The sequence below is a fragment of the Parambassis ranga genome, chromosome 2 (assembly GCF_900634625.1).
Source record: "Parambassis ranga chromosome 2, fParRan2.1, whole genome shotgun sequence".
NCBI lineage: Eukaryota > Metazoa > Chordata > Actinopteri > Ambassidae > Parambassis > Parambassis ranga.
The window spans coordinates 33,805,301-33,827,053 of NC_041023.1; the positions used below are offsets into that span (position 1 = coordinate 33,805,301).

The 21,753-nt window shown below is 42.7% G+C and overlaps 3 protein-coding genes across 8 annotated transcripts in view; 1 reads left to right on the forward strand and 2 right to left on the reverse strand.

Moving 5' to 3' along the window:
* Window positions 1-1,539: 1,539 nt before the first annotated feature.
* hcfc2 (host cell factor C2) lies at window positions 1,540-8,129 on the reverse strand. Of its 4 annotated transcripts, none has more exons than XR_003672245.1 (17): window positions 6,722-6,915; window positions 5,862-6,010; window positions 5,623-5,783; window positions 5,228-5,430; window positions 5,020-5,104; window positions 4,828-4,931; window positions 4,493-4,723; window positions 4,200-4,409; window positions 4,061-4,125; window positions 3,577-3,673; window positions 3,391-3,447; window positions 3,245-3,300; window positions 3,028-3,165; window positions 2,687-2,884; window positions 2,343-2,605; window positions 2,167-2,239; window positions 1,540-2,085 (listed from the first exon to the last, which is right to left on the reverse strand). XR_003672245.1 is itself a non-coding variant. In XM_028431407.1 (17 exons), exons 2-17 carry the CDS (start codon window positions 5,904-5,906, stop codon window positions 2,076-2,078), a joined length of 2,031 nt encoding a protein of 676 aa, XP_028287208.1. In that variant the 5' UTR covers window positions 5,907-6,010; window positions 8,024-8,129; the 3' UTR covers window positions 1,540-2,075. The 4 variants fall into 4 exon arrangements, 3 of the variants coding, with proteins under 3 accessions (XP_028287208.1, XP_028287197.1, XP_028287188.1); XM_028431407.1 differs by lacking the exon at window positions 6,722-6,915 and adding an exon at window positions 8,024-8,129 and having other exon boundaries at window positions 2,308-2,605; XM_028431396.1 differs by having other exon boundaries at window positions 2,308-2,605; window positions 3,028-3,162.
* elk3 (ETS transcription factor ELK3) lies at window positions 7,488-13,722 on the forward strand. Of its 2 annotated transcripts, XM_028431419.1 has the most exons (5): window positions 7,490-7,935; window positions 10,089-10,321; window positions 10,401-11,117; window positions 11,935-12,057; window positions 12,506-13,722. In XM_028431419.1, the coding sequence occupies exons 2-5, from the start codon at window positions 10,115-10,117 to the stop codon at window positions 12,599-12,601; spliced, it is 1,143 nt and encodes a 380-aa protein (XP_028287220.1). In that variant the 5' UTR covers window positions 7,490-7,935; window positions 10,089-10,114; the 3' UTR covers window positions 12,602-13,722. The 2 variants fall into 2 exon arrangements, with proteins under 2 accessions (XP_028287229.1, XP_028287220.1); XM_028431428.1 differs by lacking the exon at window positions 11,935-12,057 and having other exon boundaries at window positions 7,488-7,935.
* A 1,714-nt stretch (window positions 13,723-15,436) lies between these two features.
* Window positions 15,437-21,753, reverse strand: part of cdk17 (cyclin dependent kinase 17) — a 29,282-nt gene continuing 22,965 nt past the window's right edge. The window contains exons 3-15 of one of the 2 annotated variants that reach the window (XM_028431375.1): window positions 21,159-21,284; window positions 20,141-20,197; window positions 19,935-20,049; window positions 19,683-19,777; window positions 19,279-19,341; window positions 18,938-19,061; window positions 18,715-18,835; window positions 18,536-18,633; window positions 18,309-18,414; window positions 18,070-18,112; window positions 17,661-17,751; window positions 17,469-17,546; window positions 15,437-16,563 (exon numbers count right to left, since the gene is read on the reverse strand). In XM_028431375.1, the coding sequence (XP_028287176.1) occupies window positions 16,523-16,563; window positions 17,469-17,546; window positions 17,661-17,751; window positions 18,070-18,112; window positions 18,309-18,414; window positions 18,536-18,633; window positions 18,715-18,835; window positions 18,938-19,061; window positions 19,279-19,341; window positions 19,683-19,777; window positions 19,935-20,049; window positions 20,141-20,197; window positions 21,159-21,284 (1,158 nt within the window). In that variant the 3' untranslated portion in view covers window positions 15,437-16,522. The remainder of the gene's footprint in view (window positions 16,564-17,468; window positions 17,547-17,660; window positions 17,752-18,069; window positions 18,113-18,308; window positions 18,415-18,535; window positions 18,634-18,714; window positions 18,836-18,937; window positions 19,062-19,278; window positions 19,342-19,682; window positions 19,778-19,934; window positions 20,050-20,140; window positions 20,198-21,158; window positions 21,285-21,753) is intronic. The other variant, XM_028431366.1, reaches the window with a different exon arrangement.

The following is a 21,753-nucleotide window of genomic DNA, read 5'->3' on the forward strand; positions in this document are numbered from 1 at the left end:
GTTTAAAAATGTGAGTTGGGGTATCTAATTATTATTATTATTATTATTACTATTATTATAGGGGATATTTTTAATTTACTAGAGGCCATTTCCTGCATTCTGGTGGATTTTAACAGGTTGTTAAATACCTATTTTACACAGAAAAAAACGCGATTTTGGAATCAGATCTAATTCCAGCCTGTAACCCTTCTCCTCATGTCCATCGCAGATATGGCAAACAACAGATCATCAGCTAAATAATACCATCTACTGTAACTTTAAGTAGACAATAGCTTCCTCTCAGCGTTTTCTTTAAGTTGAGTCTAACATCAATTAAAGTCACCAAGAGCTCTACCGTCTCTACAGTCCCTGGGTTTACACTTCTCTGGTCTCTCTATCACGCAGAGTGGAGTTTGCCCCAATACGCACACACACACACGGCATGTGCGTAAATGCGCACGACTCTCTCTCTCTCTTTGAATAAACGCAATGAAGTTGCACTTATCACTCACTACTGTTGGTACTTACCACGAATCTGACTGTATGAAGAAATATGTTGCTAAGATGTTAACCTCCTCTGCAGCTGTGTTTCCTGTTCTCCCTCTCTGATCCTTCTGTTCTCCGCGTTTAGTCCAGTAATCACGCTTGAGATTATTTTCCTTTAGGACGCCTTTTGCTGTGCACTTTAGGCAGGTTCGTTCCCACGGAACTCCCCAAAATATCCTGCTGTGTCCATCTTTGAAACTGTTCAAACACCTTTATTGCTCAGAGTCATACAACAATTAGTTAAGTTCTGAGCTGCGCTCTCGCACCAACAATAGCCCGAGTCCAGCGCCTACCTTTGATCTTTGCTGTTATTTTGAAAGGTCAAAGGTCAAGGATATACCTTTGACCTTTGAAAATAATGGAAGCCGTTATTTTTGCTGCACAAAATAAATCATTTTTGTTCATACACACTGTGGTGTTATTCAGCGGAATGTTGTGGATAGTTTAAATTTATATGAAAAATTTAAATCTTACATTTACAAAAAAGTTTTGGACATCGTGGTGCGGGCCGGATAGAAGGTTACTGCGGGCTGGATTTGGCCTCTGTCTCCTGTTTTGTCCTCTGCTTCTTTCTTTGCTGTTTTCTCTTGAAGCGTGCTTCCTTTAGTTTAAACATGCTGCTACACCTCTCTGCTTTCTCTGGCGGATACATTCAAATGAAACCTTAGTAAAAGGTTAATTCAGTGAACACTTTAATATTAAGTGTTAATTTGTTGGTGCACAACATGCTCTCATGTTGATGCATTACAGAGACTGTTTCTACATATGTTCAGTATTGTGCAGTGTGCTGCCCTGAATCCTGACAGTTTAACAGTGAAGTCCAATGATAACCAGAAATACTGTCACAAATGATTGTCATCACAATTTCAGTGCAGTTTGACAACTGTTATAAAAAGAAGCAGAATGAAAACTTTATGTTTACAAAAAAATACAGACTATAAACATGCATTCATTTCAATGGTAATATTTTCTTTTATAGTTGAGTGCACAATCAACGGATGACATTATGGACTGTACGTATATGCGCCTCATACTTATGTAGTATTCTGTTATAGCTAGAAATAATTCTGAATTAATGACTTGTGACCTTTAACAGATAAGTGAACTGATGTTACTGCTTTTTGAGAAAAACAAATTACAAAACAAAATAAAAAAAAACAGTAAATGCCCCCTGTGTACAGTAACAAAAGACATAAACAACATGTCTCTTGAGAACAGCTGTATAGATTAACCTTCATAGCCTCACAGTACCATAACAAAACATCATTTTTCATAATCTAGTGGGAGGTGAAGGCATATTCAACCTTTAAAAAATCTGAGATACCTACTTTGTTAGTATAGTCTACATCATATTACATATGGTTAAAACATTTATCAACTAAAATAGCTGAGTGGTTTAAACATCTTTTTGAAAAGGTGGACCTATTTACAAAGTATTAATTAAATACATAAAATATAAATCAACAAATATATATAGGAAATGTACAACTTGTGGCAAACAGCGCCATGTTCCTGAGTCTTTGTCTTCCAGATTCACTGTCCAAATATTTTCAGCCGGAGCTGCAAGAAAACATGAAAATGATTTAATATGATGATCACATTAGTTTCCCGTTATAGAGTTAAAAAAAAAAGTGTAGTTACCTGTCGGCAGCATCCTGGTTGCCGTCTGCACTGCTGCCTGCTTTGGATGCAGATGGTCGGAGTTTACTGAGATCTGAAAACACAGAGAGAAGTCAGCTCCATTTCATTATGAGTGGAAGAGTACGAAAACCACTCCTCTACCTTGAATCCAGCGGATTTGTGTCGCTGGCCCGTACCCCTGCTCGTTCTTAGCTGCAATGCGGAAGACAACGGCTGGCCGGTTGGAGGCAGAGCTGTCGATGTGTGCATTGTCCAGATGTGTGGAGCTGACTGAACAGGATGTCTTTGTGCCACGGTAGATCCGGATGAAGGCCATCTGACCCGGCCGCTCTGAGCTGCTGGACCGGTTCTTCTTCACCGCCATGTACATAGAATATTCCAGGATCCGGCCTGATGGAGACGCTGGGGCCTCCCATGTGATGTGAACTGAATCACTACCCTACAATGAACATTAAATGAAGACACATTGAACATGTTCCCCGTCATCCCCAGACAATCAGATTTCACTGCTTTGTTGCACCTTGCTAATTTTGACAGCAGAGGGAGCTCCAGGGAAGCCGGGTTGGCATGTCTTAAACTCGCTGACTGGGCTGAAGTCTCCCTGGCCAAAACAGTTGATGCCTGCCACTCTGAACCTGTAGGTCTGACCTGGAGTCAGCTCCTGCTTCTCCCTGCCCTGGTAGTCCTGAGACCCAGGCAGCTTTCTATGGAGGGAGGCCTAATGGAAATAAAAAGGATGGACAGACGTGTGAGTCTGAGACAGCGAGTACTTGTGCTGTAAGTGTGACGTGTGTTCAAATTTGTATAAGGTAGTAAGATATATAAGAGTATAATATAAAGAATATCAGTATCAGGTTTGACCTCTTTAGTACTTTGGGTGCGGCTGCTGACTGCCGATGTCACCTGGTCTCCATCAGCAGGCAGAAAGTAATGGCTGACCTCAGAGAAGAGTGTTTTAAACACACCAGCATCAAACCACACTGCATCTTCTGGATTCTGCTAAGCATGAAAGTGACAGTTTAGTCTCAACTTTAAATAAAGCTGAGCAAATACTTGGGTGTTCAGACATAGGTCTGACCTGAGCCGGGTTGGCATACACATCTGTTTTCTTGTCTGCTGAAACAGGTTGTTTGTCTATTTAAAAAAAAAAAGCAAAGAAATTCACTTTTCTCCTTCGTGTATGTGTGTTTATCAGTGGCTTTTGAGCTGAAGCATTATCATTACCATTCTGGTGCTGAGTGGAGCTGCTGACATCTATTGCTAGTGTCTGCTGCCCAACACCTACACAAAGACACAAAGAAAATGTCAGTTGATCAAAACTGAAAATATAGAGTTAGACGTAACTATTGTTAGTTCAATTCAATAAAATCAACCTGGGAAAACTGCCATTCAACTGACAACAAGACTCACTGCTGAGTTTAGGCTCAGACTCGGCTTCCATGCCCCTCCTTTTCTCCGCTTGAGCTAATGTTGAGTCACTTGAGGTGTCCTGCCGACCTGAAGCATCCTGAAATTCAAGGAGAAAATTAACACAGCACGAAACTTTGTTTTTTACATCTGTGTGATACAATCTTGTTTTAACCCTAAATATAAAGCAATCTGTTGTTCCAAATGAGCCATACTAAATTTCCCCATCATATCCTCTCTGCAGATCACCTAAAACAGAATTTTTGATTCTTTTTTATTTATTTCTCCATGTTGCTGATTAGTCTGTGTATGCATTGCTGTAAAGTTAATGAGAATAACATAACCCTGATCCTCATGGCAAAGTAAGCGACCAGTTATAGATAAATGATATGTTTTAAGTATAGTGGTCAATTGATCAGATTTTTTTGAATCCCTAAAATTTACATCGGCCCAAAAAAACAAATACAGGTTATATGGACACACCTACCTGTGCTGACGTTTTCTCTTCTCTATTTGTGGCCCCTTCATTTTGACTTTGAAGGGACTGGACAGCTGAGAAAAGTCAAACACATTTTTACCTAAGTATTCCTTGTATGTTCAACATTAAAGCTCCAAACCGTCCTTACCGGCAGGTTGTTTATCCTTTCCATTTTGTCCATCTGTTGCTGCTGTATCGACAGGTTTGACTGGTGAATCACCAGCTGGAGTGCTGGGAGGACAAACAGGCTGGATCTGAAGGATGTAGCAGTCTGCTGCGGCCAGGGGGCGCCACGCCACATGTAGCATGCTGACTGTGGATTTGATGAGCAACACTGCCTCTGGGGTAGCTGGTCGATCTAAAGGCAGAACGGAGAGTGTTTTACTGAGGGTCCGTATTTATTTCTTTAGCTCTGACCCTCATTGTCTGACTCCTCCTCACCTGTCTCCAAGTACCAGAGGTCCTTGCAGCAGACTTGGTAGTTCCAGCTCTTGCGGTATCCGTCCCGGCCGCTCCAAATGTAAAGCCTGGATCCAACAGCAGTGGCACAGTGGCCAGCCCTGGCTCTGGGCCTGCTGGCGTATGGGTCCTCACTTTGTGGTCCCTGGGTCTGCAGCTGTGACTCAAGCTCATCCTGCTGCTCTGGGCCAAGATTCTGCCAGCACATAGTGTCTATGACAGGAAAACCAAGCAACAGTGGTCATGCAAACCTCTGTGAAAGATGGAGTGAAGCCATGGGTAGAATAAAAATAGGCAGTTTTGAGAGCAGTACTGACCTAAGTTAAGTGCATTTAATGAGTTAGTGCAGATCCATTCGGTACCTAAATCCATGTGTTTGTCGGACTCTGCAATAGGAATCCAGCCACCAAAAACATACATTCTGCATACAGACAGACACAATGTCAAAGTCGGGAAAAAACGATACTTCTATCCTAACAACCATGGTTGCAATATTAAACAAACTTTACCTGTTTCCAATGAGTGTGGCAGAATGAAGGCTTCTGGGAAGCGGTGTGGAGCCCCTTGTTTCAGGCATAGACCAGACCATCGTGTCTGATAGAGAAGGACAAACTGTTGCTTCACAGTGCAAACAAGCTAACCACAGAATTACATCAAAGACAAAACGGCATTTGAGACTTACAGATTTGTAAAAAAAAAAAAAAAGACAAGTCATACCAAGATCAAGTTGCCAGAGGTCATCTAGTCGGCACCCTTGCATCCCTCCAAAGATGTAAAGCTTTGGGGAACCAAGGCCTGTGTAGGCAACTGAAGTGTGGGACTCACGTGCAGAGGGACCACTACCCTTTGTCTCAGGGATGTTCCAGCCTCTTGCCCCAGATACTGACTGCAGCTCCAGCTCATAAAAGTCTCCCAGATACCTAAATTAGAAAAACGTATTAAACCAGGTAATGCCTAGAGGTTAGATACTCAATGAAAGGTGAAAATGAAGCAAGGAGCGAGAGTAAGAGAAATCCACAGACAGACTAGTCATCTTATTTTGCCATACACAGTATCACTCTGAAAACATACAATTAGGTCTCCTCAAATACAAAGAGCTACTTGTACAGCACCTTGGTACGTTTCCATTAGGGTCCTCACTATCATTGGCCAGTCCTCCAAACAGGTAACACTTATTACCCACAAGAGTGAGGCTGTGTCCAAGCCGGGGACACGGTGGTGAGCCATTTCTGGGTGCTCTTGGCTTTAGCTTCTTCCACAGCCAGCGACTAGCCTGAGGACAAAGAGACAGAGGCTTAAAAGGTGCTCCATCGTAGCACATATCCCAGCTTAAGAAATGTGATTCCTTTACCTGAAGTTCATAGAGGCTATTAGTGTATTTCCCATACTCAACCATGCCTCCAAAGACTAGTATTCGTGTGCCTTCACAGACAAAGCCATGAGCAGCACAGCCTGGTGGGATGTCACCCCTCACAGCAGGGAGAAACCATTGTCTTGAGACTGGAAGAATAAGAAGTTGTTAGCTACAAAACACAATGCTGAAAAGTGGCTTAAAGATTCTAAATGCATGTCATTTGAAATGTCAGAGGATCTTTACTCTCTTGACATTGTCATAACAAATAACAATGTTGTTAGAGCATCAAACACTGCACAGCAATGGTGGCAAAGTGCAATTACAAGCGCAGCCAAACAATATCCAAACATACAGAGGGCAGTGCAGACACCAATGTACAAACAGTAACAGTCATCATGTACTGCAGAATCAAAGGAAGGAACAGACATGCGGAGAGTTGTGTGATTGCTGCAACAATGCAAGGTCCAGTTCACACTTATTGCAGCTGTGCTTTTCTTTTTGTTATATTTAGATGATAGTACTTCACAGCTGCACTGTTTGTTTACAGCATCTGTTGTTTTTTTTTTTTTTTTTTTTACAATACAATGACAGGATTCTGCTTTTTTGTCTTTAAGTTTCAGTATTGAACACAACATTTATCGGAGGTTGGTTGTTTAAGCTAACCAGATAAAATAACACAATTCAACTGGACCTATCGGATATTTAACAACTGCAAGCAAACAACCGTGTAACAAATACTGTAACAAAACAAGAACACAGGCAGACATGTCGCTCGTGTGTGTGCACTTTCCCTCTTGAGCATGCTAAAAACATTAGCTGCTAACCTGCTAGCTAGCATACAGCTAACGCTAGCTTACCGGTATTGTATACATGAAGGTCCTCCGCTATCCCTTCGTTACCACCACCGAAAACAATGATCAATTCCCGAACTGCAGCTGCACGATGTCCGTGCCTGGACCGCGGTATCACTCCTGTAACGGAATGAACTTTCCTCCATTGTGGATCGGCGGCATCGGTGGTCATTTTCCTGTTAGGGGAGCCCGAAGTTTGCCGCTGTTGACGTTTCAAAGATGTGGGCGGGGCAAACGGGACAATCCGGAAGTCCAACCAAAGATAATAAAAAACATGAAGAAGTCTCACTCTGCTTAAAGCAATGTCCAGGAAAAGCCTAGTTTCATCTTGTCAATAGGGAAAGCAGAGTAATTTGCTAAAGACAAGACCTGAAAAATACAAATAATTGCTGGTTGTGTTTCTCCGTGTTTGTCTTGATGATTCATTTTATCCATTTTACACCCATTGCTATGTATCCCATAATGTCTTAACTATCCTGTCTAAGGTGGGTTTTTTATTGACATGGACATTTGCATTTGCATGTGCGCCCCTTTCTGCACAACTAAATGTTAGAATTTTGAAACAAATACTTAGTAACAACATGCATCAAAGAGAATCCAGGGTTGGGCAACATTTTCAAGTTACCGAAAGTCCCGAACTTGACCTAGTGTGCGTGCGTGTGTGTGTGTGTGTGTGTGTAGGAACAGGAACCCCTCCCGGTGAGCAGGAAGAAGGTGACGTCAGTTGTCAGTTGGCTCAGTGCTGCTGACTGTGGTCAGAATCACAATAATTGTGTATGTGTGTGTGAGTGTGTGTGTAAGAGAGAAGGGGTTGGACATGTTTTTTGTCGGTAGGCTATTGAGTTAAGAAGGTGTGTGTAGAGAAAGTGTGTTGTGTGTACGGCGCGTGGCTTCTGTGGTCCTGTTGTCTGTATGTGCCACAGTTTTAAAGGAAGGGGCGTGTTTATGGGAATAAAGTAAGGGAAAGAGAGAGGAGAGAGAGAGAAAGGTGTTTACACAGACGGGAATACTGCGCCAGAGGAAGTGCGCCCGTTCTCCGTCTGCGCGTCCTGACTTCCTGCTCTGAGGCAGGAGCGAGAAAAGCTGCGGATCCGCTTTCAGACAGCGGGGCAGCAGCAGCAGCAGCATGGAGCCCCGACACAACACACACGCACGACTTTAAGACACAAACACACACGGGCAGGCAGACAGACAGAGGAGCAGCGGCCGTCCACTGCTGGGTATGTGCCATGTTTGTATCTACAACTTCATGAAGTTGTGTATGTGCGCACCCGTGCGTAATGCAAAAAATACGTAGACGTATATTACCTGTTGGTCTGTAAAATCCTGTAACAGTCAGATATTCAGTATCAACTGAGAAAGCACAGAACAGCCCGCGCGTTAACTGTTAAACCTGTGCGTAAAACGAGGTAAAGCTGTGCGTAAAAGGCGTTAAAGACGCGCCGCTTTGGATTACCTCTTAAATCAATAATAATTCGCTTTGGGGGGTATATATTTGGAAAAAAAGAAGGTTAAAAAGTGGTTAATGTAGCAGCTGCCGTGAAAAGGAATTTGCCGTGGCTCCTTTAAAAATCTAGTAGTAGACTTTCTGGTTTGTCTGGACCTCACAGACTAATTGCCATGCGCTTCCGGATTGAAGCTGGCAGCAGACAACATCTTGAAAATGAGTCACTGGTGCAAAACAAAGAACCATTTCAGTTCCAGCAGAACCCCTGCTTCTTCTCCCCCTACACACACACACTTCCAAAAATAAGAAATAACCTGTTCAGGGGAAAAACGGTTACACGGAGTGTCATGGTTCACTTTATTGCTGCTGACTTTTGAGATGGCACAGTTTAGGTGTAAGGTTTAAAACTGAATGGAAATTTGAGACTTGACTTTTTCTAACCTTGCACAGGCACCTCTGTTGGAGGTTTTTATGTTGTACCTTTGTTTTTATTGTATTGGTGTGTTTTTATTCTTTTTTTGTGTTTTACTGTAAAGCACCTTGGTAGGCCTTGGCTTTATATATGTGCTATATAAATAAAATGGACATTTTGTATAATCTCACAAAGTAAGAAATTCTAAAAGACCACTTGACTGAACTACTTTAATCATGAAATTTTACAATTCAGCATTTCCTGTTGCTTTGTTTTACTCATAGATAAATATATAAAACATATAAATCAAACAATCTGACATCAGGACATAGATCTGTTCTCCATATGTTGCGTGTGTGTTACCGGTGGTGACCAGTGACAGGAAGTCCTGTAGAGGGAAGGCGTTTCAACGGGATTGACGCCCCTGAAGCTGAATGACAGGAAGTCCTCGTTTAGATAGACAGACAGACATCACGACAGTTCTTCCATCACTTCACACACACACACACAGGAAATAGGAAGTGAGAACATGGTTGTGTGTGTGTGTTTGTGATGATGGGTCATTGTTTTTCGCCACATGCACTTTCTGCTGGTTGGTTTCCTGTGTACTGTTAGTAGTGATGTTGGAGGCAGATGTGGTTACTACGGTGATATCTGATACAACTGTTCTACTGTCATGGGTAAAATGTAAATCTTTTTATAGTCAGAGTATGTATACTATGTGCTACAGTGGCACCCTGTAAATGAAGTGAAACTGGCAGACAGACACTCTGCAGACAGTCAGAGGTTTCCAGGTAAACATGTCGGTTAGACCTTTGCTTGTCTTGGCAGAAGGTCATTGACCACATCCTGCTTTATCACCATGGAAACTTCTCAAAACCAACCAGCGTCTGGACCTCTTTCTCTCTCTTACTCATACATACACACACAATATGAGACAAATACAAATGTGAAGTAACAGAAGCTGTCAGACTTTGATAACAATCAAGACTGTAAATTATTGTTGTCATCTCCACCCACCTACTCTACTTTTTTCTTCCTGTTTTCCTGCACTTCAGGTTTTCTCTCAAAAACCCTTTCACACTGGACACAAACCTATTTAGACCCATTTATGTCCAGCTTTTGTCTTCATTGTCAGGTCAAATAGCTCAGTAACACTGATGTAGCTGGGACCAAAGATTTATCACCTTGAATGCTACAGTCATAGCATTTTAGCATTCTTTTTTGTTTGCAGGAGAAACCACACACACGATTTAAAAATAACATTCATACCAGCCAGACATGTCTACCACAACAAACGCTGAGCTGACAACATGAAATAATGCTACTTTACCCTAACAGTCCTCCAAGTGAGGACCACATATCCCACCAGCTTCACTGTGTCAGGTCCTTATTTTTTATTCTCTGCATCAGTAGTTGTCAGAGCAGAGCAAGCCACAGAGCAGAGCAAGCCACATCTTCCTGAACTGTGCAGAAACCAACAGGTCAATATAAACTAAGCTTCTCCTGTGCAGATCCACTGCCTGTGCCCCATCCCATCATGGAGAGCTCCATCACTCTCTGGCAGTTCTTGCTGCAGCTGCTGCTCGACCAAAGCCACAAGCATCTCATCTGTTGGACGTCCAACGATGGAGAGTTCAAGCTGCTCAAGTCAGAGGAAGTGGCCAAGCTGTGGGGGCTTCGCAAGAACAAGACCAACATGAATTATGACAAGCTAAGCCGAGCGCTGCGCTACTACTATGACAAAGTGAGCACCTGCACAGTAATATGAGTGTACATTAACATGCTGTCCCAGGTGTCTGAGTCATCTTTGTTTCCTTCTGCAGAACATTATCAAGAAGGTGATTGGACAAAAGTTTGTCTACAAGTTTGTGTCTTTCCCTGAGATTCTGAAGATGGACCCTGCAGTGGTGGAGTCGGGTCGTTGTAGTGAGGAAAGTGGGGGAGCAACATCGGAACCTGAGCCTGAAGACGAGGACGTGGGTGAGAGAAACCAGTACCTCCACTCTGGTCTGTACTCCTCCTTCACTATCAGCTCCCTGAACCACTCTTTAGAACACAATCGGCCAATCAAGACAGAGCCTGCATCCGACCGCCATGATGACGGCTCCTCCGTCATTAGGTTTGTAACCAACCGTGGCCACTCCTCCGTCCCCTCCACCCCACCCCCATCGTCGAATGATAACTCCAGGCTGTCCCCTCGGCAGACTCGCTTGTCCTCTTGCTCCTCCTCTCCACCTCAAAGCCCCACCTACACACTGGTGAGGGGGCGGAGCCAGAGCATAGATACTGATGATCAGGAGCATAGCGCTCAACCTCTAAACTTGTCGTCTGGTCAGAGGGTGAGGGAGAGGTCACAGAGCACAACAACTCCAGAGAGAAGGGGGCTGACCAATAGCATGCCTCAGAAAGGCAGGAAGCCCAAAGGACTGGACATTTCTGCTTCCTCCTTCCTCCTTACAGGAAGTGACCTTGTCTCCATCAACCTCAACAGCCCGGCAAGGCCTTCAGGCTCCCTGACCCCAGCCTTCGTCACGGCACAGGTACTTACACACACATTAACACCACAAAAGCACTAGGTAGAAGAAAGAGAGAAGATTGTAGATGAAGACAGGCAGACAGGGAGGAGATGGAAAGAGGTGAGCGGAAAGAAAAGGGAGGGAGGAGGTTTATAAGTGAAGCCATATGTTCCTGAAACCCCTGATTCACTGGCAACAACACACTGACCAAACCAGGACAGTCTGACTACACTCAGGCATTCGGCTGACGCTCATAACCAGACACTGCTGTGTGTGTGCATCACTGATGGAAAGGAAAAGTGGCTTTCATATCCAGCTAGTTTTTGGAGTGGCATCCTGTGGCAGGGACACATAAGAACAAATCAGTAACCAATAGTTGCAATGAGCTGATCAAAGCATTTTTAGGTCTGTTTAATCAGATAGTCCGCTGAGGAACGACGACAGGAAATGAAGGTGGAGAGACACCAGACTTGAGAAATGCCCCCAGTTTGTGGTCAGCACTTCTAACTTCCCTCCGACCTGAGCACACCTGAACAGCTTCCCTTTCCTTTGAGTAGAAGTAGGATAACATATAACATTCTAGAAACGCTTCACTTTGCTGTAGAAAGTAAATCTGTGTCAGAGGCAGAAATTAGAAGTCATGAATTGTGTATGAGCAGAGCTTCCTGACCTGCACAGAGACATCAGACATGGCTTTTTGCTCTGGGTAAGACTGAATGACATGACAGCTTCACCGCTGACTGTGAACAGCTCCCTGGGCGGTTTGCCAGAATAAACACCCTCATCTCCTTCTTGGTGTATTTATTCCCTGACATTTCATTTGGGGTTTTTGTCTGTGCAGACTCCGTCTGGTCTGCTGCTTGCTCCCAGCCCTCTGCTCTCCAATATCCATTTCTGGTCCAGCCTTAGTCCAGTGGGACCCCTGAGCCCCGCCCAGCTGCAGAGCCACGCCCCCTTCTTCCAGGTAATAAAAACATCAGTTTTTTAATTTTAATGGGCAATCAACACACTCCAAATAATACTCTAATTTTCTCTCTGATATTTCACCTCAGCATATCCCTCCCTCACATAAACAGGCTCTCTGTAGTTGTTTACCTTTGCATTTGCTTTCAAACAGCTCTGTGTGTGTGTGTGTGATTCAGTGTGCCAGGGTTTCAAAATAAGCCACAGATGTTTCCGCTCTGGCGTGGACTAGAAAAAGGGGGCAACTTCCTGTTGGCTAGGGGGGGAAAGAGAGTTGGTCAGTTAAGAGCTCCTCCCACTCATGACAACTCTCCCCACACAAACCCCAAATAAGCTGTAGGCATGTAGACTTTTAGTCCTCAGAGTAGATAATAAACAATGTCCTCATCACAACACCACGCAGAGAAAGATTTCATGAAACTTACCTGTCTCATTCTGTCGTCCTGCAGTTCCCCGCACTGATGAATGGACCCCTGCCTGTCCCTTTACCCAGTGTGGACGCTCCCTCTCCTCTCCTTCTCTCCTCCAGCGCCCACAAGTCTTGATGCTAGCTTCAGCTCCAACAATGAACTTGACCCAAAGGTCCCAGATCAAGACAGACTGGCACCAAAGCGATCATTATAAACTCTAATGATGAACCACACAGGATCTGGACCAGAGGTCCTAACCAGCCCACATGATCTCAACTTCAATGATGCAGACTGGTTGACATCTTAAGAATTCTATTCTCTATTCTCTTTCTCTAAAGTATCTTTAAGTTAATTTCTGTTGTCTTACCATACAGTTAAATTTAGCACAAAGTTTTCTTTGCAAAGAGTCAAAGTCAGCAGCCACAAAACAAAGCCAGGAGCCAGGCAGGAGACAGCTAGCTTATGCTAAGCAGCTAATTTGCTTTGTCCTTAGATAAAAATCCAACTACCTGCATGAACTGAAATACAAAAATGATGCACTGCTGACAATTTTGTTTTTGTAGGAGTTAAAACATTTAGAGATGTGTTACATATGTAGCTTCACAGGGGCTGTTAAGTGGATTTTGTTGCCTTACTCTCTATCTCTATCACACAGTTATGAGAGAGGTGTCACGCTTTGATAAAAATCTCTGCAAGTAAGCAAAGGTTTTTCTCAAAATGTCAAAGAAATCACCCACATTTAATCATACGGCCCATAACTGCACAATAAGACGATACAGGCTCCGAGGGCCAGTTTGGAAGCCTGTTTTCCTGTACTATGCCTTCATTTAATAGACCAAATCAAAAATGCAATTCTCAGTGTTGCAGGTCTCAGGATTATTAGTTTGTTTTTTTAAAACAATCTCTAGATCTGGATCTTCTTCTTTGATCCAGAAATGTGACCAAATGAGACAGGACGTACACTGACTCCTAGCAGAGCACCTGCTAGCCAGAGCACTACATGCTGTGGAACTCTTTACTTGTATAATTTCCAGTATTTTTTTTAATGCACTGTACTTTTACCTTGTGCCAGCTGTGCCTTCCATAATGTAAATGTATGTAAATGTGTTAAGCCTTTAAAGACCAGGTCAAATTTGCACAAACGTTTTGTAAAAATGCTCCTGGTTATTTTTTTTGATAGGTGATTAATGGACGTGTATTCTCAGTGATTTGCTTATTTTCTGCAATTGTTTTGGAATAAAATGACTCTTGTATAACATATCATGTAGATTCTTTTGCCACACAAACAATGACTGCGGCGCAGACGGTTTATGAAACAGTTTAAATTTACTTCTGATGGTTATGAGAAATAAATAGTTCCAGTAAAAAGAGTCACACACCAACTGTTGACCGGCAGCTCAGTGTTTCAGAGAGGTCGAGTTCACAACACAGCAGGCCTTCCATGCATCAGGCGCACACACACACACACTCAGACATTGTTCACATAAAATTAGGTCATTCATACATTTGAAAAAAGTACAGTTTTACAATGATAAATACTCAGCCATTTTAGAAATCTCGTTTCGTGCATGTTACTGCTGTTCATGTACAAAAAGTCCTATGAGCACACAGTGTGCAGTTTACAGTGAAATAAACCGGCATCTTTATGTTGGAATAAATGGTTAATTTATAGAACATTTGGTGGGGAAAGGGGTCAAAATGATATAGGATATCTACCATTACTTTTATATTTTTTCTGTGAACACTTTCGTTACATCAATTTAAAAGCAGATCAGTTTGTTTGTATTCAATTCTGGAAAATGATCCAAAGGAAGAAATGTCAGCTTGGCAACTAAAAAGATAGAAAATACTGCATATTAACAGGTTTATAACACTATTAGCTGCAAACTGTATTCCATTAATGCTCTCATATATTATTCAATTTATCAAACATTAGTGCTACCAGCACTTTTCTAGCATGTTCTACCAATCAGTATCTTGAAACAAAAACTCTAGTGTTGCTCAGACACAACTTTTAAATCTCAACAGTCTATAAAGTTTAATAAAGTGGATAAAATGAGCTGCAGTAACAGGAAAACCTCCCTCACACGGTCACTGTGTGATGTTCAATGCACTCCTGGTGCTATTTAAATTTTTTAAATTTAAATTTATCCTTCGCAGCTGTGAGTGTAGGAATTTAATTGATTTATTTGCACAACTGTTCTCGACACTGATGAGATGTGACTGACGTTTATCACTCATTTCTTAGAGAATCAGTATGACATTTTGGGAAATTTGCTGATCACTTTTGTGTTAACAGTAAAATGAAAAGATTGACACTGCTCATACTGCTTCTAAACATTTACCTGGAACACACTCACCTTCTGTAAAAATATGAAAATGCCAAATTTTACAGGGGGTTAGGAGCTGCCTGATTTTGGATTCTTATGCTGAAGTAGGCTAGCTCTCTTCACCTAAGCTAAGTTAACCTAACACGGTGCTAAAAGTAGCTTTATATATGGCATACAGTGTGAGTGGTACCAGGCCGGTATAATCCATCATTTGTCTTCTGCACAATATCAATTTATGGTAAATTCAAAGTATCTGCTCTTGAACACGTCATACGTGGTTCAAGATTTCTTATTGTGACACCTAATTGCAATACGTCACACAATATGTCAGTAAGTATAAGCCAGGAGTGCATAAAACAAGAGCATTCATATGTGTTTGTGAGGCTTCCATTAGCTTCAGTAAACATGTAGTCAAAAGCGAGACTTCTCAACAGGCTTCAGCATCTGTAGCATCACTGTCAGTTGCAAACAACACAGCGGGCATTTCATTTTAAAATTTCAATTTGAAATCTTTTCTTTTGTACAAAGTAGAGCAGTGGTCCGACACCAAGTTTAAAAGTAACCATTTTGCTTTGGAACACCCCACCCCCCCAAAACCCACACTATCCCACCCACCCGCCCCGCCTCCGTAAAACATGCCACACATGACACTGTTGTTTCACAAGGTGAGGTCACAGACACAGAGAACATATCTTAATACTGTTGGGTAAACTCGGGCGAGTCCAGACCCGTGTCCCTGATTAAAAAAAAACAAAAACAAAAAAAAAACAAACACACACTGAAGTGCAAGATAAAAACGAAGAGTGTGATCTCCGATTGCTCGCAGAACGACAAAGTGTAGCTTGCATTTTCTTTAAAAAGCATCGAAGTCCTGGCAGTTTTAGGGGTTTGTGGGTAGGCTTCCTGTGGGACGTCACGTGACTTCCTTTACAGCTCCAGTACACTTCCTATTACGTCCTCCCCCCACACCTCGTTTTTGGTCCCATTGCTGAGTCGAAATTGTCAAAAAGAACACAAGAACCAAAAGTTGGATGTGTGCTGAGTGTGCTTCTTGAATCTCTCAGCCGTCAGTCACAGCCACGCCTTCTGAAAGAAGAGTCCATCTGAAATGTTTTGGAAAAATGGGGAATCCAGATAAACCCTCCCCTCCTCAAACCAACACCATCTAGCGTTCCAGTCTCTCAAAACCTGGAAATGATGCGTTGAGTGTTCACTCACGGAAGCTCGAAGAAAAACAAAAGATAATCTCCATATATATATATATATATATATATAAATTTTAAAAAAATCAGAGGAAACTGAAGCGTTCAGTCTCCAAGCACAACAACAAGAACAACTTGGATCACAGCGTTGACATCAACATCAGTTGAATTCTAACTCAAAAGAAGCCGGAGAATCTTGACTGCTCAACTGTGCATGGCGTCTCGAGTTCACATCATGTGCGCACACATTCACACACACACACCCATACACACAGTGTGTTAAATACAGACAGTAGTAGTTTAGCAGCAAAAATTTAACCTCACCCCACTCCCCCCCAATAAATAAACACAGTCTCCAAACAGATTAAACTCAGAGTCACTCACTTAGAGGGGTGTGTGTATGTGTGTGTGTGTGTTTATGTGTGCAGGTAAAGGGAGGCGGGGTTTTGTCACTCCTAGGGCAGGTGGGCTCATGCGAAAAGTTGGTGGGAGTGATGATGCAGCTGACCATCCTCTTCGCGACACTAGAAGAGCATGCTTTGCCTCCTGTTGATCTTGGCATTACCTGGAAGAAGAGGAATGACTATGAAAAGTTTTAATTATATTAGGAGTTAAAATTATGCATTACTAAGGCCATGATCACGTTGAGTGACTGTTGGGTGTACAAGCTTTCTGCTTCCACAACTGCCCCGCCACCTCAACTCTACTAACACTCCCCCTCTTTGTCCATATTTGGAGTTTTGGCGGACTGTGATGCTGCCTCCGACAGAGACTCAAAACAGCACCTCAGAAACCTACAGGTGATGCCACACAAGCTGGCCAACAGGGCCCAACTCAAAAACACCTTCCCAGTGGTCAGTAGGTACTTTTTGTGAACTCAAAGCAGCCCCAAAATGGAAACACAAAAAATATGCAGGGCACACTAAACTGCCCTAAAACTGCCCTGGAGGGAAAAAAACACCTTTTGGTAAAACACATGTTGCAGAGCGGGGCATAGCACTTCCTTCTGGTGAGATATCACAGGCAGTAACCGCACTCTGTTTGAAGCTAATATCTACACGTTGAAAACTTCAACAGGTAACTCACTAATGCCATTTCATATTCTGTCAGTGGTCGTTCAGCATGGTGCACTAACCGAAATGACATGTTTCAAGCTTTAGGCAGTTTAAAAGGAGGATGTACTGTGGCCAACCAGGAAGAACTCTCCATCCGTCCTAGAGGAAGCTTTCTAAACTTTGAATGATGATGTGATTCTGGCTTTGTAGGGTCTAAAGGTTTTTCCTTTATAAAAAGTCTAGAGGTGTGGAGGTTCCAAGAAGTACATACTCAGGAAGGTCTCAATAAAGACTCAATTCAGTTGTATTTATTGGAAATGTAGCAGTAAGACCTTGACCCATAACAGAAATTAAAATTGAAGAGTTCTCAGCCCCTGGTTCAACAAGCTGAGGTACTTAAGTGTTCTCCACCCACCTGACTCTGGGTATGAGGAGTTCCTGTAGCCTGGGTCTCTCTGCAGCTGCACCTCTTTCAATGTGAATATTGATACGCCTGAAGGTCAGGAGACAATAGAAAAAATAATGTATTCAGAAAGAATAACAGTAGTCGTATTAGTGGTTAGGAAAGTTAGCTGTTGTTGAGCTGTGTTTAGTTGTATGTACTCACTCTCAGGTAGTGTGTGGACTCTCATCCCAAGCTGCCTGAAGTAGGAATGTTTCATGGCCTCGTCAGCTGAAATCCTCTTCTTAGATTCGTACTGTGGAGACACAAACAGGAAATATCAACCATCCTGGCAGAAAACCAGTTGTGGGTTGTTGTGTCTGCGATCAGGGATTCTCCGGGATAAATTGTGAAACATCTTAACAAACAGGAACCAAGACAAAACACCAACACCACTGTGCCTCCTGCTGTCTACAGCTGGCACTGAAGCACTTCAAATTAAAACCTGACCATGGATAAGAAAATATTAAACCAGTTTCCTAATAAGAAAAACATGTATTATATAAAAATGCCAGAACACATCATTTTTAATGTGAATCCATTTTCCGGGTATGTAATGGAAGTAAAGACTCACTCTGAGGAAAGCCAGCAGCAGCTCAATGCCTTCACTGTCCAGCCTAAAGAAGACAAAAGGAGGAGCAACAGTTTACTGTCTGCCTGCAGCATGGTTTCATGGGCATGCGGTGCTCACGGGAGGAAGGAAATGGACAGCCATCTCTGCAAAGTGTTACAGGATTTCCTGCCCGTAACGTTCCCACCCAAGATTTACACCAGCACTGTAAGATAGCCGTGAGTGGACACAAACTCCAGTACCTGGGGGCGTGATTGATTAGCGGCTGTGGTTTGTATTTGGGGAAGCTGTAGGATTTAAACTCTTCGATGGAGGAGATACCCGGCCAGTTCTCTTCTGTGGGTGTGCCTGCGGTCACACACACACACAATCACAGCTGATCAGACAGGCTTGTTGAAACAGGTGTGTTACATGAGTGGTGAAACATCTGTGTTACTATGGAGAAGTGGTTTTGGCAGGAGAAGCTTACCCAGTAGCCTGAAAATGAGGTGGAGCTCATCCTCCACAGTGGAGCCTGGGAACAGAGGCCGACCTGCAGCCATCTCATAGAATATACAGCCAACACCCCTGGTGACACACACAGTATCAACTAATGTCAACACCCGATCGGTTTCTGCCTTGGATCCATTGCTAATGTAAATAACGTACCACACGTCAATCTGTGTTGAGTACTCTGAGGATCCCAGTAGGACGTCTGGAGGCCGGTACCAAAGGGTCACCACCTCGTTGGAGTAAGTTTTAGTTGGAACAGACTTGGCCCTTGCCAGACCTGTCAAGAAAGACGCACATATTAGGATTCTTAGAGAAGGAAGCAGCATCTTACACCTCCTCTCTCAGTCACTGCATCATTTGCAGGTCGGGTCCCTCTTACCAAAATCAGCCAGTTTGAGTTCTCCTCTGTCATTGATGAGGAGGTTCTGTGGCTTCAGGTCCCTATGGAGAACTTTCCTCTTGTGACAATACGACAACCCTCGCAAAATTTGAAACAGGAATATCTAAAAAAAAGAAAAAAACATGTTTGAATGTTAATAATGTGCCTGGTTGTGTTAAAAAAATGCATACATCCAAAACAATCTGCCCAATTTGCTGAATAGATAGATAGAAAATGTGAGATAAAGCTCACGGAGTTGAGAGGAGAGTGAGAGGAAATGACATTAAAAAGGCAAAATGAGTATAATAAAGCCCTTCAGGGTTAGTAAAGGTCAGCCTCACCTTCACATTGTGCATGCTCATTATGTTCCCACAATCATCCATGTACTGCTTCAGATCTTTATCCTGTAAGAAGAGAGGACATCATTAGACAGGAAGTATACCTACACATCCACCAGAAATGATCACCTATGACTGACATGTCTGCTTCCTTGTTTTTCCATAGCTGGACATAAATTTAAAGCGCTTTTATTTTGTAAGTATTTTCTGCCGCTGCGTTCCTGAATTTGTACAATGAGCATCTTACATTGTTTGCTATCCTGTGTGAATTAAACATGGTGCTGGGAAATGCTAATCTAAATGCTAATTAAATTTCCTGTGCAGACTAGTTTTAGTCTGTGTCTATTTGTGTGTACATCAACGGCCCTCATCATGCAAAGAGAACATGAGGTGGCAAAGAGTATTACCAGGTATTCAAAGACAAGTGTGAGGCTCTTGTCAGTGTGCACGATGTCATGTAACGTCACGATGTTGGCGTGTTTCAGGTCCTTCAGTAACGACACTACAGAGACAGGCAAACGTTTAGATCGAAAACATCACATCTATTTAATGGCACAAAAAAGGAAGACATCATTTAAATTAAAAAAATATGTACAATTAAATTAATGAGGAGGACAATTTATTATCATAAATAAATCATACAAGAGCCCGTACTCTACCTTCTCTGATAGCAGTGCATGGAGCTCCTTCCTCGTGCTCCAGCCGGATCTCCTTTAGCGCCACCAGGTTGTCTGTCAGCTTACTGCGTCCTTTAAACACCGTGGCATATGTTCCCTAAATGTAACATCGTTTTAATTGAAGTTGTTTAACTGTGGAGTGTATTTTTGTTGTTACTAGTGAAACTGATGGGATTTGAAGTCCTCACCTCTCCTAACTTGTCCAGCTTAATGTACGTCTCCAACTTCCCAAAACCAATCTCTGACTGGGGAGACAAAAGGGAAGGTCAGAATCAAGCATAATATGAAGGTTCACCTTACAATGTATTCAGCTCATTTTATGTTACTTTGGACTTTGATTTTTTAACAGCAGATTTTTCAATGCTTGTGATAAAGTCTTAAACATAGCCACCATTATGAATCTGAGAATACATTATATAATTTTTTTGGCTTACAGTTCTATGCCCATACCAACCAATCAAGTTGCAGTTTACATTCATGTCTACTTTATGTAATGCTGCTTGGAAATGGGATTTTTACAGCTCGTGCTAGAGCCCAAGATTTGAGCCAAGTTTGAAGATATGTCCTCAAGGCAGCCCTGAGATATCCTACCCATGAGAATGGGACATGCAGTCTGAGTACATAATGCCTCTGGCCACATCTATCAGCAGCACAGATATGAGGGACATCATCTACACTTCAGAACACTTGTGTTTTCTCCAGTATCTGCAATGTCCATGTGTCTACAAACACGCACCAATAAAATCTAATCTTGCACACTCATTGGTGGCAATTTAATCTGTTAAAAATGCATAAACACAGCTAAAATTATCTGGAGATATGTTTTCTGTACTTCTTCAGGGCAAGTTTGGCAAAAAAAAAACAAATACACATCAAACTGCATCAAGGAGAAAGATGTTAGAGATGCATCTTGACTTGCTTCACTTGATCCTCAAAAAAAGAACATCAACCTGTTTAAGTGGTGTCACTGCTGTCAAACTCATCGACAGTGACAGACTGCAAAGTAGCACAATTACACCATAGCAGAGTATTATCATCTAATTTGATGGGCTAAAAGCAGGAGGTGAGCACTGTGGAGGTGAGCGGTGACTCCATAATAATCCATCCTAAGGCTCGCATTGGGCTAGTTGCCATGGAAACCAGCACAGAGAGAGTTTTAATAACAGGACCCCAAAGCAATAACGGAACACACAAACATGCACTGACCAGAGAGGCACGGCGGGAGCGCCGGCTGAGCGGCTGGTCGAAGGGCGGGCTGCTGAGCTGCAGCTTCTCCAGGTAACCGTCTGGGATTCGGATGTCAGCAGGCAGCGACAGGCGCTTGTTGAGGTCCTAAAACGCACACATATGCAGAGAAAGTTAAACTAGATTTTAATTCATCACCATTACTGTAGTCGGTGAGATACTATGAAGCCAAAATGACACAAAATTTCATAAACTTCACATACTGATACCCACTGTTGTGTTTCATCACACCATGTGCTCCCTGTCTACAGGTAATATGGAGGATGCTTCCACAGTAGGCAGCAAAAGACAATGTGGGCTGCTGAATCCGCCCCCACACAGACACACACACAGTCACACAGATACATGCAGTGTCTAAAATAACCTGTTCTCATCTCCTCCTCCTCCCAGAGAGATGCGACAGAGATCAGGTCGATCACCGTCTCACGGAGGGCAAAAATAAGAGACAGCCCATTGCTGAACAGCAACGCCTCCATAAGACCAATCATAATGTGATTGTAAAAACCTGTTTCCACCCTCAGTCTGCATACTGTCACCGTTTCTTTTACTTGTGTTA